At 38.9% G+C, this 18,419-nt stretch overlaps 1 protein-coding gene across 2 annotated transcripts; it reads right to left on the bottom strand.

Moving 5' to 3' along the window:
* Window positions 1–1,682: 1,682 nt before the first annotated feature.
* On the bottom strand, window positions 1,683–17,663 carry ifrd2 (interferon-related developmental regulator 2). 2 transcript variants are annotated; one of them, XM_041799737.1, is made up of 13 exons: window positions 17,098–17,663; window positions 16,009–16,065; window positions 9,702–9,818; window positions 9,410–9,494; window positions 9,083–9,207; window positions 8,720–8,877; window positions 6,909–6,962; window positions 6,486–6,664; window positions 6,218–6,326; window positions 5,988–6,122; window positions 5,758–5,886; window positions 4,473–4,565; window positions 1,683–3,231 (listed from the first exon to the last, which is right to left on the bottom strand). In XM_041799737.1, the coding sequence occupies exons 1-13, from the start codon at window positions 17,138–17,140 to the stop codon at window positions 3,151–3,153; spliced, it is 1,365 nt and encodes a 454-aa protein (XP_041655671.1). In that variant the 5' UTR covers window positions 17,141–17,663; the 3' UTR covers window positions 1,683–3,150. The 2 variants fall into 2 exon arrangements, with proteins under 2 accessions (XP_041655671.1, XP_041655672.1); XM_041799738.1 differs by lacking the exon at window positions 16,009–16,065 and having other exon boundaries at window positions 17,098–17,662.
* Between the last annotated feature and the right edge of the window lie 756 nt (window positions 17,664–18,419).

An 18,419-nucleotide genomic window follows, 5' to 3' on the forward strand; every position in this document is an offset into this window, starting at 1 on the left:
CTTTTTACTGTACTTTACAAAAGAGGGTTTTGAGATTTTGTGAGAAAAAAAATAACAGAACGTAAACCCAACCAAAGGTCTAAAATAACCAGGACTTACTTGGTCGCTAAAACAACATATTACCATCAGCTTTGCAGAGAGATTACAGTGATTCTAATACTCATCATTAAGCTGGAGTGGTTATCAGAGGTAGATAATGTCCCAAAGTAGTCCAATCTGGAGAAGAGTATAGCAATCAAACAGTACTTTAAAATCTTTTAAAATTGTGAGTTCAGCACCTTAGATTCAGGGGAATTGTTAAATAATTCCTACTTTTGCAGGAACAGAAAAATGTAAAACTTACCAAACAAAACTCACACAAGTAGCAGTCTTTGGATAAAGAAACTTTTGCCGTGTAAATGAGATATTATTGGCCAGGGTAGGGTAGTGTAGAAATTAGGGTTGAATTTGCTTTGTTGACCAAGCCCTTTTTAACAACTTGAAAGAAAAAATGTTTAATTGTGCAGTCAGTAACACAAAAAAATAGTGCTTTCATTTATTTGCTAAAGACAGCAAAATAGTTTTGATGCGCTAAAATAAGTATGGTTCCTTATTATGACATCTGTGAATGACAATATGCACCCATTAATGTCTCTCTCTTTCTACCCTTCTTTTCTTATATAGGATAAGATTCTGAATATTGCATGAAGGATAGGATGTCAACTATATGATTCAGAAATGCAAACATCCATAATCAAATTAGCTTTGCTATACAAACGATATGTTTCAGCCTTTTAAATACTTGGATCATCAGTATAATTTTTGGATAGACAACATTAGTCCTCACGGCATTTGTGGTAAATTGAATACCAATAACTAGTGACTGTTGCAACTAGGCACATTAAAGAATAATTGATTCCTGTTGGTTGTACATGTGTAGATTCATGACTAAAGAAAATCAAAGGTAAGACCAAGCTCTCTGCGTGTTCTGATTAATATGATGTAATTTTTTTTTTTTTTAAGCAATTATGGGATTCACATTCCCATGTGTAGATTGTGGCTCTTGCAAATGTATTTGTACAACAATTTGGCTCTGGTTGAGTACGGTGGAGTAACACTGGACTGGCCACTCAACCTTAGTCAAAATAGGTGGAGGGCTGCATTGATGGTTGTCCCACATCCACACAGGATCTCTGATGCTCAGTCAATGACCATTAGGTTCCTGGTCACCTCTCTTACTAAGGACCTTCCCCCCGATTGCCCAGTTTTGGCAGGCAACCAGCTCTTGCTAGAGTCCTGGTTGTGCCAAACATCTTCCATTTAAGAGTTCTGGAAGTCATTGTGCTCTTGGATACCTTCAGTGCAGCAGCATGTTTTTGTAGCCTTCCCCTGAAATTGTGGCTAGTATCTGAGCTCTGCAGGCAGGTCTTTTGACCTCATGGCTTGGTTTTTGTGCTGATATGCATTGATAGCTGTGAGGCTTTTCTATAGAGAGGTGTGCCTTTCTAAATCATGTCCAGTCAGTTTATTTTGCCAAAGGTTGACTCCAATCAAGGTATAGAAACGTCTCAGAAAAGCTTGAGAAAAATGGGAGGGCAAAAATCAAGCTGCAACACAACAAAGTTTAAAAAAGTAAAGGGAGTCTGAAGACTTTCTGAATGTACTATATCTCCTTTCAAAATAACTAAAAAAGACAAAGAAAGTGCTCAAATATTCTTTATTTTGTTTGATCCATCTTGTATCCATGTGCTCCAAAACCAGAGCCCCAGATCAGAGATTGTGTTTGGTTGTTATTTAAAGCCTGTTGTTGGATTTCATCCTTTAGAGGGCAACCAAAATCTTGTTAGAGATGGAACTTGATCACCAAGTATCTTAAATCCCATAGTGGCTGGTGAAGAGTGCTTTTTAAAATTCTTCATAATAAAAAGCACATTTGAGAGTGCAGCAACAATCAGGAATTAAAATCTCCTTAGAAATACAACCAAACTTTTCTGATAAGCAGCTCTGATTTGTGGTATGCATATACCTTATACATCTCATGATTCAAGTAAATATAGTATCATAAATCCCTATGCACATTCTATCTGCGATCCATGCACGTTACCCACTTAACCGGCAATAAAATATACACGGAGAAAAAACTATACTCTTCGTCTTTCAATAGTTGTGTCTGTAAACAGTTCTTAGCAATTTTAAGTTTTTTAAAAATCACACAGTACTGCTCTTTTAATAAATTAGAAAGTAAAATACAATTATCCACCAGAAACAGTTAAAACATTTTTTCCCTCTCCAAAAAATATTGGTACAAAATGACATTAACTCTTTGATTTCATATTATCTCTTTGATTTCATTTTATTAATTAGGCATCTTCCTGTTTTTAAATGTTTTAAGGTTTTATTTTATTATGTTAAATAAAACTCAAATAAAACACTCACACAAACACCACACATATTTCTTTTAAGGTTGCATTGATTGTAAAGTAAGTTTCTGGTTTGGCAGCTCGTTTAGCCACTGATGGAGTAATGAGGCATCATTATCCCAAAGCAGAGGAGTATGTTAGAGGCTCTTGTAAGGTTGTTTTTACAGAAGATGATGCTTAAGATATTATGTTTTAAGGACTATCCAGGGCTGGTTATGTCCAGAAAAAATACTATGTGGCCACTGGAGTCACAAAAATAGTTTTAAAAGACACAGGTCAGCAGTTCAAGCTGAGTATTGAAACCAATACTCAATAGCACCACAGAGGGTTTCAGTGACTGTAACACCTGAAATCTGTCTTAGAGTTTTAAAGTATTTGACCCTTATACTACGGCTAAATACTTCATCTCTCTTTATTTTATCAATAACATTCACACTAAAAAGGTTTATCATCATTTAACAGTTGTACATTTGAATAGTCAGTGCTACCTTTGGGGAGCATTTTTGTTGCTATTGTGCATTAAAATGTGTGAAAAGATTCCCTGCTGCTAGGACAAAGAGTAATTAATAGTAAAAATGGTGGCTATTTTCAGTCTGGAGTATGTTTTGCAGGTGTAAAGCACAAGTGATAAAGCCCTGTTTAAAGTTTGTCAAGGCTCTGTGTCTGACAGTTGAACTGTTGAAGGCATTGTTTTATATCCGTCTTGTTGCAGCCCTGGGAGTTCCTCGATCATGACTCCATTTTTGTCCTTCTACATGACGTCAGCCCGTTTGTCCCTGACTTTGTTCCTCTGTTTCGTCCTGGCCTTGAAGGCAGCTGAGTTGAAAAGATGCTGGTGAGAGAAAAACATTAAGAGAAAAGAGTAAGAATATTCAGACAAGATGACTCTTACAGTTAGACTTTCATTAAACCCACAGTATTTTCATTCAGCTTTTAGGGGTCTCTCTATCAAAACAATAACAAAAGATGTGGTTGAAGGTAGCAGGGAATCATGGGACAGATTCTCAGATACCCCTCCATCCTCTGATAAAATGAAATGACTGGAACAATTTCATCTCACCGTATGAGTCATTACTCTGTGCTGTGTCATTGTAATTCTAATAAATAGGAAATGTTTCTACCAGGGGTGTGACAAGATCTCGTGCCCAAGATCTTGTGAGACTGAAATGTCACAAGATTTTTCATTTGGCTAGAAAATGTCCTGCAAGATTAAAAAAAAATTAATTGTCTCTATAACAGGCTGCATAGAGGCAAAGCAGTGGCTCCTACATTGCCCATGCAACTAATCCTGACACTCAAATCGTTTGTATGGCAAAAATGGAGCACAGCTGATCCTCCATGACCAGTCTCAATCACTGCTAAAATGCCTGTTTGAGTCATGGCTACACAAGATAAACTATGTGTTTGCAGCGATATTCAGTGCATGAGGATTAATAGTTAAAACTTTTAAAGATTAAAAATCTTGGCATTGTATGTCCTTCACTGGAATAAAAAAAACATCATCCAGTCACATAATCTGTTATCAAAGTTAAGAAATAGTGTAAAATCGTGTCTCCTCTCATTTCGTGAATCCAAATCTTGTCTCGTCCTGCTGCGTGAAGTGTCTTGTCATACCCCAAGCTTTTACTTACACAGTCTGAAACTGGCACATACAGGCTGAGAGATGTGCTTGTAATTAGAGTGTAGGGGCATGTTCACTGTGTCAACTCATGATACAGTGTTAACTTGTGATAAAATATGTGCTTGGTCATGTCTGATTATATGCAACACTTGATTGTTCAGTCAAAAATTGCAGTCATCATTATAAAATTTGTCTTGTCCTGTTGCAGCTATAGAAATAGAGGATTTCTCTGGCTTTGAAAACCATTGGAAATATTTGCCTTAAAACAAGTAGTAAACTAGAACTTTATGTACATCTAAATAGATGGTGTTTAAAAAAAAATCTATTTTGATCATTCCAAGTGAAAAATCTTTTCCCTTGAAGAAGCAGCTTAACAAGGATGCATCATGAATCTACAACAAGGAGGACAATCCTGGAAGTTTTGGACTGAAAGACAGAACAGCTGCAGTTACCTTCTCAAATCTAGAGATCTTATTGGCTTTAACAGCAGCGTCCAGAATGAGGGGAGCGCCAAGTCCAAAGATGTCTCTCAGTAGTGGGTTTGACTGCATAAAAACAGAAAACGAGGATCAAGATCAAGAGTTGGAGAAACCAAAATGTGACTTTACATAACATAAAGACAAAACCTGAAAAAATATACAGTGTTAGGGTTTTAACATTCTGCATATCCAGAAAAATAATTTTTGTATTTTCACTAAGCGTGTCATTTATCTATCCATCCATTTTCTATATGGGTTATCCCATTGGGGGCTGGAGACTATCCCAGCTATCATTGGGCACACCCTGGACTGGTCGCCAGTAGAGAGACAGACAACGAGGCATGCTCACATTCACACCTATGGCCAATTTTAGAGTCACCAATTAACCTAATGAGCATGTTTTTGGTGGTAGGAGGAAGCCGGTATCCTTGCAAAGCAGAAGGATACGCTAGTTTCTTTGTTTCTCACTGGGGAATCCATCTTGCAAAGCTCCCATCTGAGCTGTTTGGGCCCAGTTAGAAAGTGACAGGACCAATCAGTGACGAGGGGCAGTACTTTCAGGTGCTGCAGAGTCATGATGTAAACAAGCAGCAGCAAGAGCTGGTGCAGTTATGGAGGAACACATTAGCCTAGATGCTAAAGCGTCAGTTTTATCAGAACTTGACAACATTTCTTCGTTAAAAGAAGAAGAGATGTGACAGACAGAATGTTCACCCAATCACACTCCGAGTTTTTTCAAAGTCTCTGCCTTTTCTCTTTTCCTATTGAAGCTTTCCCAGATGGATGTGTGAAACAAATCCATCTGGCGTGTCAGGTTAGGAAGCTGGAGTACCCGGAGAGAACCCACGCGTGCATGGGGAGAACATGCAAACTCCGCACAGAAAGGCCCTGACCCGGACACAGACCAGGGACCTTTTTGCTGTGAGGCAACAGCGCTAACCCCTGCGCTGCCATGCAGCTGTGTTATTTATAATAAATCTAATACAAAGGCATGGATTTTGTCCATACTTGCAGGGTGTGCTCTCTTTTTGTTTGCATCTTGACCATTACGACGCTTCACATGAAATTACATTCAGTGCTTAGAGCTCGCTGCTCGAATTGGATACACTTGTGTTTGTTAGATGCCAAATGCCAAACTTGAGTGGGTACATGGCTTAAAATGTAAAGCATCACAATAGAAGTTAGTGTTAGTGTAGAAGTTGCTGTCATAAACAGCACCCAGGTATTTAATCAGGAGTACGCTATAAACTTCCCTGACCTGTAAGTGTTGTCTGACTCCAGATTCCAGGATCTCTTTGAAGGCATCGTATATTCTCCTCCTCATCCAGCTGTCGATGTAAACACTCTCAACTCCAAACCTGATCTTCTCCTCTGTGAAGTCTTCGTTCTGCAGGTAAGACAAGAGGAAAGTGTCAAAAACAAAACACAAAGGTGTGGAAATCAGAAACAACAAATGCAGAGGAGCATAACAAAAAATGAACAGTATACCTCTATGTAATGAAGCACTTCTCTGAAGATGGACCGCTGTTTCCGTCTGTCGTTTTTGGCTCTGTGTTTGTTGCCGTCTGTTGCTAAACTCTTCAGACATTCACATAGACTTTCACTGTTCTCCACCTCAAAGTCCTGTGCACATAAACAAATTTGCATTGAAAAAATTAAATAAGTGGCTTCAGGAATGTGTGTATGCATGCTAATTAAAATTATATAGGTGTTTTAACCTCTTCTATGTCTCGTCCCAGCTCTACAAGTAAAGCAATGGTCTCTCCCACTGCTATCCTGTAGTTGACGTCACTGCTCTGTAGGCATGCTTGCAGTTTTGGGAGGTGACTAAATCAAGGGTGGAAAAGGGAGAAAATGTTGGTTACAACACTTTTTTATCAAACAACTGAATAAAAAAAACAAACTGAAAATATAATTCAGTGAGATAAGTGCGGCTATTTCCAGTTCTTTTAAACAAAAGGTTTTTTCAGACTTTGTTGAACTCACAGGTCAATTATCACAGTCACATGAGATGCGGGGCAGAGAGTGACCAGCAGTGACCAGGCCTGCAGAGCAGCACAGTGGAGGCTTGAATTGCCAGGTTTGGGTGTGGGCAGAGTTCCCTCTCTGTTGGGGTAGGAAGACATGAACACGCTTTCCAGAAGAGCCACAGACTTGATCAAATCCTGGAAGGGTTAAGTGGTGATGTTAGGGGGGGGGGAGAGAAAACGTCAAAGCAATGAGAAAGAAATCTTTACAGAAGTACAGAAGCCAAATATCAAACATCAGTGACACCCAAAAAAAAACCAAAAAAGGCCTTTATACATAACTACACTGACCAAGTTTTATGTTTAATCACATATGCAAACTAGGTTAGCCAGTGAATCACAAACAGCCAAAGAATTCCCTGTGGTACCAAGCAGTTCTCACCTCTCCTTCTTCAGCAGCAGAGACGTAACAGCACATTCCCAACGCTCTGGCACACTGATAGAGACAGATGCACAACAATCATAAAACAGAAATCCAGTTAGCACCGCTGAAGTGTTTACCAACCTAACATTTCATTGGTGAGCAAGGGGGGGTTTCTCATATCACAACATCATAGCCACTGCAATACTGTTGCAATGGCCACAAATACTACTATCATCATGAGCTTCATTCTTTAAACGACTCAATTATGGAAATAATAAAGTTCTGCAGAAAAAGTTTTTGACAATAGTTCGCAGAACTTCTTGGTAGGCATCACTTCTTCTGTTGCCAGTGTTTATTTTCCTACGACAAACAAGGCAAGGCATGCTTATTTACTTAAATATTACATTAAATATTACATTACATATCATATATCAATATTATGTTACATTAAATATCCTTAAATTGTTTATCTTCCCTTGCAGTGTTTTGGTGATCTCAAGTCATTAAACAGTCTGATTTCTCGACAGACATACACTATATGGAAAAAAATATTTGGCCACACCTATTGATTATGTAATTCAGGTGTTTCAATCAGACCTGTTCCCACAGGTGTAAAAAATCAAGCACTTAACTATGCAGTGTCTATTTGCAAACATTTGTGATACAAAATGGGTCGTCAAGTGTGGTACTGTGATGGATGCCCCTTTTGCAATAAGACTGTGAAATTTCATCCCTGCTGGATATTCCATTGTCAACCGTAAGTGATAATATTAGGAAATGAAAGCGTTTAAGAACAACAGCAACTCAGCCACAATGGGAAAGACCATGGAAAAATCACAGAGCAGGTTAATGACTGTGCACAAGACTCCAACACTGCTGATTCCATACCTGAAGAACTTGGCATTAATGTACGTACTAAAACGGTGCAGCAGGAGATTCATGGAATAGGTTTCTATGACCAAGAATCTGTATCTGCTTGCAAACATCAGATCAAGTGGTGTAAAGCACATCAACATAGGACTGTGGAGCCGTGGGAAAACGTTCTGTGGAGTGAAGAATCATGCCTCTCTGTTTGGCAGTCAGATGGGTGAGTCTGGGTTGGGGGATGCCGGGACAACGTTACCTAGCTGATTGAATTGTGGCAACTGCGAAGTTTGGTAAAGGAGACATAATGGTATGGGGCTGTTTTCAGGGTTTGGGCAAGGCAACTTATCTCCAGCGAAGGCCAATCCTAATGCTTCAGCATACCAAATTATTTTAGACAATGCTACACTTCCAACTATGTGGCAACAGTTTGGGGAAGGTCCTTTCCTATTCCAACATGACTATTCCCCTGTTGAACAAAGCAAGGACTATAAAGACATGGTTTGATGAGTTCGGTGTGGAAGAATTTGACTGACCCACACAGAGCTCTGACCTCAACCTCATCAAGCACCATTGGGATAAACTTGAATGGAGATTGCAAGCCAAGTCTTCTTCTCAAACAACTGTGCCTGACCTCATAAATGCTTTACAGAATGAATGGGCACAAATTCCCACAAAAACACTCCACAGACTTGTGAATGCCTTCCAGGAAGAGTGGAGGGTGTTATAGTAGCAAAAAGGGGCCAACTCCACATTAAAGTACATGTATTTGAATGTAATGTCATTACAGTACCTGTTGGTTTAATGGTCAGGTGGCTAAATACTTTTGTCCATAAAATGTATGTTGGAGTTCAAATGCATGTCACCCTTTTTCTCATCTTGTCTCATCTCTCATGCTCTCTTTTAAGTGATGAAATACCAATAATCGATACAACCTTTCCTACAGGGTTCACTGGATAACTCACACTCTGCCGGGCAGCAATGCTGGCACTGTTGTCAATAAGAATGGCGGTGAGAATTGGGCGAAGCATCTTGAAGCCCTCCTCTGCCTCATCTCCTCCCCCCAGCTGGATACAGAGCAAAGTGAAGACTGTGGCAGCTGCTGCCTGCTCTTCACCACTCCCTGGAGGGAACAGAAGAGTACTGTAATAAAAACTGTTTTATGCTCCACCTGAATAGGATTTTGAAAATAAGACTACTGATATGTGTATATATGTGTATCAAAAGTTTTTTTTAAAATGACATTTGTATCAAGAATCTATGTCTAACTTTGAGGAAAGAAGGTTAATTTTGCTGATGGGTTCATGCTCATGTCTGTATTGTCCTACCTTTTTTAAGGCTCCTTTCTAGGCAGTCACTGATGGTGAGGCGTCGCTCTGTCAGGAAGTCATACAGAAGTCTAGAAGAGAAGGCCTGTCGTAATGACTCAAGACCTGCAAGGCGTGTCTTTGTGCTGAGAGAGAGGCAGACAAAAGGAGACGGACAGATATAGAAAGATGGACAAAGAGAGGAGAATAAGGTTGACATCATTTCTTACATTACTTCCTTCAATAAGTAACTACAGTGGTTTTGCACAATCACTTGTCATGTCTTCATGTCGACTTCATATTTTCATAGTTGATAGACCGTAGGCTCGAGGGGGCAGAGGGACTCACCTCTTATCCATCACGTTGTCTATACACTGCTTGAGTTTATCTTCCGTTTCCTCCTGAGCAGTCTGTTCGTCCACCTGCTCCCCTCCTGTGTTTGGCCAGTCAACACATACGTGTTTTAGTTAAAAATTTACAAGTTTAATGATCAGCTACATGGAGGAAAAAATCCCAGTATCCATATGAGTCATGACTCAAAATGGAGGTTTACTACTTTAGACATAAGCAGCACTTTCTCTATTGTAATATTCTGATTCTTTAAAGACTGTGTATGAATTGTGCTGATGTCTGTACAAACCTGTCCCTTCATCCATCACAGAGGTGGTTTCACTGGCACTGCTGTAGTGGCTCAGAACATCAGACGTCAGCTCATCATCGCTGGCACCCATCTCTCCCTTCACCCCATTTTTCATACCTAAAGTAAAAAAAAATTAATAAATAAATAAAAAATAATATGAGAAAACAGTAAGAAAAGGCGAGGAATTAGGAAAAGAAGGGCATTGCGAAAAGGGGAGGTATGATCAGGGTTCTTACAAACTTTTGGGAATAGAATTTAAGACTTTTTAAGACCATTTTAAGGCCTGAACTGAGAAAAATTAATACTATTTGTACCATTTGTGCAAACAGTCAAAAATTAAAGACATTCTTGGAGCAGGATTATGGCTAAATCTTCTGATTTAATGTAATGTTTATGAAAAATCAAATGTTTTCTTTTGGACACAAATGCCCAAATGGGCAACATGGCAAAGCCAAACCTGGAGTTCAGCGTGGACGATTCAGGAGTGGTTACAATGAAATCCGAGACCACTTTCAAAGCTTTTGGACACAAATGCCCAAATAGGAGGATTAATGCTCAACTCTGTCTATATGCTGTATGGTAATATTCATCATACCAAACCTTCAGGTGCTCTGACCAAATCAAAACAGTTTAACTATTAAAAAGGAGAATAATGCTTTCTTTCAAGGAAGATCTGTTAAAATAGGGGTGAGATGACAAATGTTACTAGTGCGACTAATGTTTTACAATAGTACAAGGATTATTTAAACACAGTGAGTAATACTGTAAAAAATAAGAAGGTACTGGGGTCAACACTTAATTCCCTGACTAATTTTCCTTACAAATAAAAAAAAGAACAATACTTCCTTATAAAGCACGTGTTGTAGTTAGCTTAAATTTGTGATTTTTAACATTTTAAAACAAAGTAGTTTTATATTAAGTTAAGTATATTAAGTTTTATGTTAAACACAAATCACAATTTAAGACTTTTTAGACTTTCCAAGGATCTGCAGGAACCCTATGATATTTTTGCATGATGAAGGATGGGAAATAGCAATTTAGCAGTTCTGTTTTTGTTTGAGAAGAAGTCAGTAAATCCCCCTTTAATACAGCAATATGAGTGTCATTTTGCTGTGCTGAAGACCTGTTGCTTAGTGAAAGGTGAAGACCTGTTGCTGAGTGTCTTTATCATGTCTGGTATCTCGAGATTATGCCTTCCCCAAACACTGAGGGCAATAAGCCCATCAGGGAGCTAAAAGGCTGGAGGGAGTAAGAAATACTAAGTCAGGCTGATTCAAAGTATATTTAAAGGCTCTTTTTTCAAAAAGCTGTCCATGTTGTTAGGCAACAACACTTTCTTCCTCCCTCTACTGTCAAGGAAGTTGACAAAATGCAAACACATTTTACAATAGAACGTCAAGCGTTTAAATTAATGTTAACTCTGCTGTTAACTGCAATGGACAGACAGATAACTTGTATTTAGCCAGTTTTCCCTACTGTTTTAAAAGCAACTGATACTGGCTATGGTTAAATATAAGGGTGCAATTAAAAAAAAGCCACCTAAATTAATCAGGCGGCAGTTTCCCTGGAGTGACTAATGATAGATTTAGGGAAGCTGACTGCAGGCTTACTCTGTTCAGCTGTCTCTCTTTGTCAGTAACTCTACACCCATAGTTCTTCTTATGCACCAACACACATCAACATACTTGGACCTTCACATGACAGTAATCCAATTTAAATACATGACTTTATCTTTGGTGACCTCATGTTTGCATTGTTGCTTTCATGTTTAAAGTGAAGACAGAAATATGTGCTCTGTTCGACAAGGGTGGTTCAAATGTAACAGATTTCATTCCTTTACTAGTTTAAAACTTTATGGCAGCTCTCCAACACCTCTGAGAAGTTTATCAATCTCACCCACCCATGTGCTGATGTTCTCTGGGTTATTCTGCGTCATCTTTTGTTTCTATTTGCACATAAAGGTTAATAGTGTTTAATGTTTCAACACAACTTTGCCCTGTGTATATGTCAAGAAGGATTGAGGTTATTTGTAACACAGGGTCTGAACAGAGCAGGCAGGCTAAACTATACTAAGCTAAGCTAACCCTGAGGTTCCTGCTGGCTCAGGACTTTCTACTGTTGGTGGGATTACAAGAGAGCAGAGAGCCCATTCATTGATTCTTTTACTCAGTGTGTACCATCCAGAATGGTCAGACTGGGTGCACATGAGTGTGTGTAAACTAGGTCAACTAGGGCGGTTGGGGTACCTCTGAGGTCACTGTTAGAGTTTCAATGGTGTAGCACAGAAGTAATAGTAGTGAGTTATTTTCTGAATGAAGAAAACTGAAATGTGACCTTCTTTCAACAAAAAGAAGCATGTTATTACTACGCTCTCCTCCAACAATACCTGAATGGAAAACACTTGTGTAAACACATTTCACAACTCTAGAAGCACATTATCTCATAACACTCAAATGTTTCTGCCTGAGATGAGTTCATATGAAAATTTCACGATAACTTTCAAATACAGCTGAATGGGTAGATAGATCCATAGCACAGCACAAGCTCAGTATGTGTACCAGGAATAAAGTGACAGTCTGCCAGTCACTGGTCTGCTATCTCTGCAAACAAAAGGTACCAATGATTAAGACCTTTGAACCACAATAAATTAGCAGTGTCATGTTAGAATCGGCATCTCTGATGTGGATGGGTGAGGATTTGGGGCCAGCAGCTGTGAATGTCATTTTGGCTCATTTTGTTTCTTTTCGCTTATGAGCCAGTGGTAGTTAACCATTAATCTGGATTAAAACTGAGGTTTAAAGGACTAATGCTGTCAAAGACCATAGCGAATTGATTTGTGTAAAAACTAGCTACAGGGGGCAGAGCCTTGAAACATTTCATTGTTTCTCTCTACCTTATATCTATGTATGATCAGAATATCCGTACAGATTCGCCTGCTCCTGCCGTGTCTCTCACGCACAGGCTGCATAGCATGCTACCTTAATTTCTAGTTTAGCCTAATAAATATTCCTGTAATATTCTTGTTTTAGTGTCAAAACCCCAACATGTGAGCGTGTTATTGAGAAGACTGAGATTCAGTCAGATGTATCACTTTAGAGGAAATAATAACAGTATTTATAGCGGAAATTAAACATTTTAAAATTAGAGATAGTCATGTGACCTGCTGCAGTTCAGTAGATTTTTTTAAATAAAGCATTTATAGACAGTGAAAGAAAGAAGAAAATCTGAATCATCCAAAATCTTTATCGGGTCAGGTCAGGCCATGAAAAATGAAAATGAAATTCAAGCTATGAAATTATAAAACTCTGATTTAATTACTACAAAAGTAAAGTGTTTAAAGAGAACTGGGGACTAATAAAGTATCCATCTATCCATGTTTGAAGTTAATTTATTTGGATACCAGCTTCCCAAACTGTTACAGGCAGTAATGATGCAACAGTTCATGATGGGTTCCTATTAATAGTTACCTATTCAAACATGAGTATTTATACAGTGTGAACTGGGTGTCCACGTGCTTATGATGCTGAGTTAGCAAAAGAACAATACAGCTAATTCTAGTTGGGAATCCTATATTAACTTTTTATGAAAAAAATCTGATATCTGGGAAATCCAATTGCTATGGACAGAATGAAATATCCCAGTATTTCATTCTCAAAAGCCATATTAAGATAGAAGTGGAAAAAAGTCAAAGCCATATAAAGAATGTTAGAAGATATTTTGACTCGATTTTCTTTTTATATCATTTTATTTTTATTTCAGAGATACCGTTTTTTTCTTCTTTGACCTATAGCAGCACTGACAGTTTGCTTTTCTGATGTAATATTCAGTTTCTTCTGTTGACATAGCCTGCAGGCCCTCACACTCAATGAGCTGCTATTCACACAGTACATAAAACACAACCTGCAAGCCTGGATCAGCCAGTCATTTCCCAGCCATCATCCTTGAACCACTAACTACTTCCAAGCACACACACCTTCCCCAGCACAGCTCAATTCTGGTGTGTGAGCTCTCTGCCACGACTCACATGTCGTCTCCACTTTGCTGCTTTATGCTTACATAGCAATCACTCAGACAGCTTCAGCAGTCAGTCAGAGTGAGAGGGAGAGACGTAGCAGATGGACAAATCACAACCCACCAAAGGGGTGTGGGGTTGTCTGACTCTTCTGGTCCTAGCTAGTGAGTAGGGGCTTAAAATATAGGACTTAAAACTAAATTAGCATGAGTCCTCTCCAAAAGCATTCTGCTGGGGTTCTTTAAGGTGCTGGATCCCGACCTGAAGTCGGGGGGGTGGGGGGGTGGGGTCTGAGGTTGACAGAAATTGATTAGCATATATCAACTAAACTCATGATCAATTTCTGACTGGAATGTTTATACAAAGATCTTTGGTAAGATCAAGCGTTTAGTCCCATTCTGTCTTTTATCAATGAAAACACTTCTATATGTTTATTTTTTACAGCAATTTCTTGTTTTTCATAAGAGGCCTGAGGGAGGGTCTCAGCTCCTCTTTGACACATTGTGTGTGGGTATGTGGGAGGTGTGGAGGCTCTTTGGAAAAAAGGTTGGGGACCACTGCTCTAAGAAATATTACCTTCATAGAGATGAAAGATTAGCAACAACCTTAGTAGTTTCCATTGTTTTTTTTTCCTACGCTGAAAATATCCACAGCTTGAGCTAGACCTTTCACAGCAAATCTAGGCTTTAGAAAAATAACTTTTACATTTAATAGTTTATATACAGCACGGTAAGGTGATAAGGGATTGGAAAGCTACAGTTCATCATAAATCATCAAAAGTGTTACAGTGATGACTTTACACCTTTATATTGGAGAGAAATAAGAAAAGCCCTCTAGGCTTACAATCCCTGTTTAGTTCTCTTTGAGCTGCTCTATGAATTACCAGGGAATGACTGAAAATTGGGTAACACTTTCTCATGGGTAAGGATTAGGGCTGGGAAATTAATCTGAAGTTAGATTAATTTGCAATAAGGCCTTCTGCAATTTTTAAATCGCAGAAAGGGCAATATTTCTTTGACCTGAAATTTGAGTCAAAATACCAGTTTTCAACTTTTTTGCAGCAGCAGCAGAGATGTTATGCATGACATATCGTGCAATCATTCAAGGGGCCATTTTCCTAGGATAGTCTGCAAAAAAATCCTATCTTCTTCATTTCTGTACTTTTTTCTTATTAAATCTAACAATGACAAAAACGCTTCAATGCAACAATTCAAATCCAATTTACAATTCGAGTCCAAATCATCAGAATTAGATTTTTTAAAGAACTGTTCAGTCCTTGTTTAGGAATAAAAGAAAGTTAAGGAAAGACTGCATATCAAATGGCAATTGCAATATTGGGGAAAAAATCGTAAATGATTATTTTCCAAAATTGTTCAGCCCTAGTAAGGATATAGAAGAGGTAGAGTAGTCAGCAGAGGCTGGGAGGGCTGAGTTTCGTAAAAACGTCACCTGTTTTCATTACAATGTGAAGGACATAATGAGACATCTTTCCATTAAGTGTATCATATTAGAGTGTCATACACCATTTTAAGCCTGACATGATTATATCAGCCAGTTGTTTGAGGACAGCTTGAAAGAGTGAACTGTTAAGATTTGGATGCATTTAAATAAGAGTCCTGTTATTGTTGAAAGCATAAATTGCAGCTGTAAAGTAATGCATTTAAGTATGGTACTCAAGAGTGCCATGCAAGAGAAGAAACTCCAACTGCTAATGTGCTGCAAAAGAGGGGGCTAAAGTGAGGTTAACTTGTCAAAGGGCTCTAGGATGCATCCTGTCACATCCATCCTTGAGGCAGTTATGGAGCCATCATCTTTCAGGCTAATATTTGCACACTGGTTCTCATATCCTGCAGCAGGTTATTAAAAGTGACTGAACATGGCAGCGCTCAGCCTCAGAATAAATTTTCACCAGTTTTTGAAGGAGCTGCAGTTTACTCTAAGTTTAATCTAATACTTTTTATAGTTGACAGGGATGTAAATGTGCCAACAAATCACCAATGCTGATGAAGACTAGCCAAAAAAGGTATGTAAAGATATGAATGCATTATTTGGTATAAATATAAGGTTAGGTGCATGAGTACCATAAATGCTCTAAGTTAGCACAGGAGCCTTGAGACAAATAATAAAGCAAGCTGTCTAGGCAGGTAAGTTGTGAGGGGGATAAACATGGTGAGTTTAGTATAATAGTGGTTGCAAAGATTTACTGCATGCTCTGTGGTAAGGTTTATAAGCTTCTGGACAAGCTTTGAGTAGAACACAAAGCTGAGGTCAGGGGTCTAGGGTCAGAGGAGTTACCTTTCAGTGAGCCCTTAGCCGACAGCTGCAGCTGAAGAACCTCCTGACGAAGAGAGCCTGAATGTGACGTATGGATGAGGAATGAAGCGTATGAAATGAAGGGGGTTCAAATTTGAGGGAGGGAGGAGTGGTGGGCAGGGAGATGAATGAATAAATGAATGAATGAAAAGTAGAATGCAGACATGATAATGATGAGGGAGAAAACATGTCAGTCCCATTTTCCCCATTCATAATATCTTGCAGTGCAAAATACTGATGGGCAAACAATACTCATTCAAGCAAATGCACATAAAATAACAAAAAACTTTAATGTGGCAGAAACACTAAACTACATACTGAGATTGATCAACTGCTTAACCGACCCTTCTGTCTCACCTTGACCCTAAATTGAGGTCTACATTTTTAAAAAATGTGTAAATGTGCATTTAGGCGCCAGCACGTGTACACTTCCCAGTAACGTCACTCCATAAAACGTGAGGGGGTCTATAACGCCTCTACAGGCACATGCATGTTCCGCACCACTGCTGTGCATTGATAAAAACGTGTAGCAGCCTGTGACTTAAGTTTAGATAAATCAAACAACTCAGCTGTACGTAAACATAATAAATACTGGTGTAAATTTACTGTAATATTTGTTCCAATTGTTGCATGTGCTGTTCCACTTTAGCACAGGTTTCACCTACAAAGCATGACAAGGGGCATTGCTGCTAAAAATAACAGTGTTAGCTTTAACCCTAAAATTAGAGCCTGGCTAGCCATGTGCTAAAAGCTGTCAAAATATATGAAAATGCACAGCTCTGCCTTGGACATTTCTTGAATGCTTCTACACGTCTGTAACTCCTTTAAAGCTTTGCTACAATATAACTGTCACGTGGAAATGCAGCCCTACTGTTAAACCACATGGCTGAACGTTAAAATGCCAAGTGGCTAGAGTTAAGGAGGAACAAGCTCTCTGGTATTACTACGTATGCTAAACGTGTTATGCTAAAGGTGTGGTGATCAAACTGTACAACGTTTACTACAGCTTTAATCATATGTGTCATGACAGCAGCTGACTGGTGTGTTGTCGTTGCCACTAGTGTCACTCACCCGGCTTGCTAGAGCCACGTTTCCCCTTTTTACTCCGCGGCATTTTGGAAGCACTTTGATCACAGTATATACAACACAGTTAGCTGAGGCTAACTAGCTGAAGTTAGCCTGCCTTTAGTCCAAGTGTCAAATACGCTCCTCACAGATTTGACAGTTGATGCGATGAGAGCAGCAGCAGAAGCCTATATAGTCTTCGTGGTTTATCTTGACAACTGTTTGAAAAGGTCCCACAGTTTCACCTCCTTTCACACTCTTGTTGACACTTTGGCTAACGGCTGTTAGCACCAACCACCACCACGCTCCGCCAACTCCCCGCTTTTTCAGTCTCCAAATAAACAGTTCACTGGTGGCGAAAATAACGTCTCCGACTGCTGTTAACTGTGTATTATCTATGATTGTCCCCAGGTAATCTATATCTTATACTAGGTTTAGATATCAAGTCTTTTCCAAAGTGTTTGGGGCGGAGTTTCGAGCACGCTGCCGTCGCCAAGTCCACCATCTTCCCCTCAGTAACGACTGAATAGACCGGTAGACCGGTGTGGTTGACCGGGGGATCAGAGCGCCGATACTCGCGTGCTAGAGGCAGCAGACGTGTGGTGGGCGGGACTTAAACCGGAAACGTTCTGATTACTTTGTTGCAGACAATGGTTACATTATTTAAACTAAAAAAAGATCTCAATAAATATGAAATTATTAACAAAATGAAAGAAGGTCCCCTTAAGAATTAACAGCTGAACACTATCAGTTGAAATTAGTTTAAAAATCCCCTTTTGGCATGATTCTGTTAATATTTGTTGCCTGTTTTTGTTACAACAGTTTTTAAACTTGTAAGAGTTTGCCATGAGACGTGTGCAACCCTGTTACCGACAGAATTTTGTCAGTGTAGAAGAAAAGTAAGAGTAGGAACCAAAATAACTTAAGAATTGACATCATCAAGCAATACCATAAATGCGCAGCTATTGAAAAAAATATCTTCTATCTTCAATTTTTCAGACATTACCAAAGTTATCAGCCTTACCTGACTGTGTCAAGCTTACCAACCTAAACCTGCTACTCATTTCAACAGAATGAGACCTATACATTTCAAAGTTTTTATGTTTTGTTTGTGTAATCAAGCTTGTCCTTGCTAGCCAGCACAGCTACTAGCACAAACAGTGTACCACTAAGAAAAAAATTATTAGCTCTGATCTCCAACCCTGTAGCTTTAATTTAATGTAGTGTACTAACACTACAGGATGATTCCAGCTTTGTTACATACATTAAAAGTTATTTGAATATCTCTGCACTTTAGCTCAGCTTTAACTTTAACACAGCATTGGTTG

Source organism: Cheilinus undulatus, linkage group 11, assembly GCF_018320785.1.
Source record: "Cheilinus undulatus linkage group 11, ASM1832078v1, whole genome shotgun sequence".
In the NCBI taxonomy this organism is placed as follows: domain Eukaryota; kingdom Metazoa; phylum Chordata; class Actinopteri; order Labriformes; family Labridae; genus Cheilinus; species Cheilinus undulatus.

What these genes read in the sequence shown, in the direction of transcription:
- ifrd2 (XM_041799737.1), bottom strand. Translation starts at nt 17,140, where the DNA reads ATGCCGCGGAGTAAAAAGGGGAAACGTGGCTCTAGCAAGCCGG. An exon ending in TGGGACGAGACATAGAAGAG is followed by an intron (nt 6,123 to 6,217) that starts GTTAAAACACCT and finishes TTATGTGCACAG; the next exon opens with GACTTTGAGGTGGAGAACAG. An exon ending in AAGTGCTTCATTACATAGAG is followed by an intron (nt 5,887 to 5,987) that starts GTATACTGTTCA and finishes TCTTACCTGCAG; the next exon opens with AACGAAGACTTCACAGAGGA.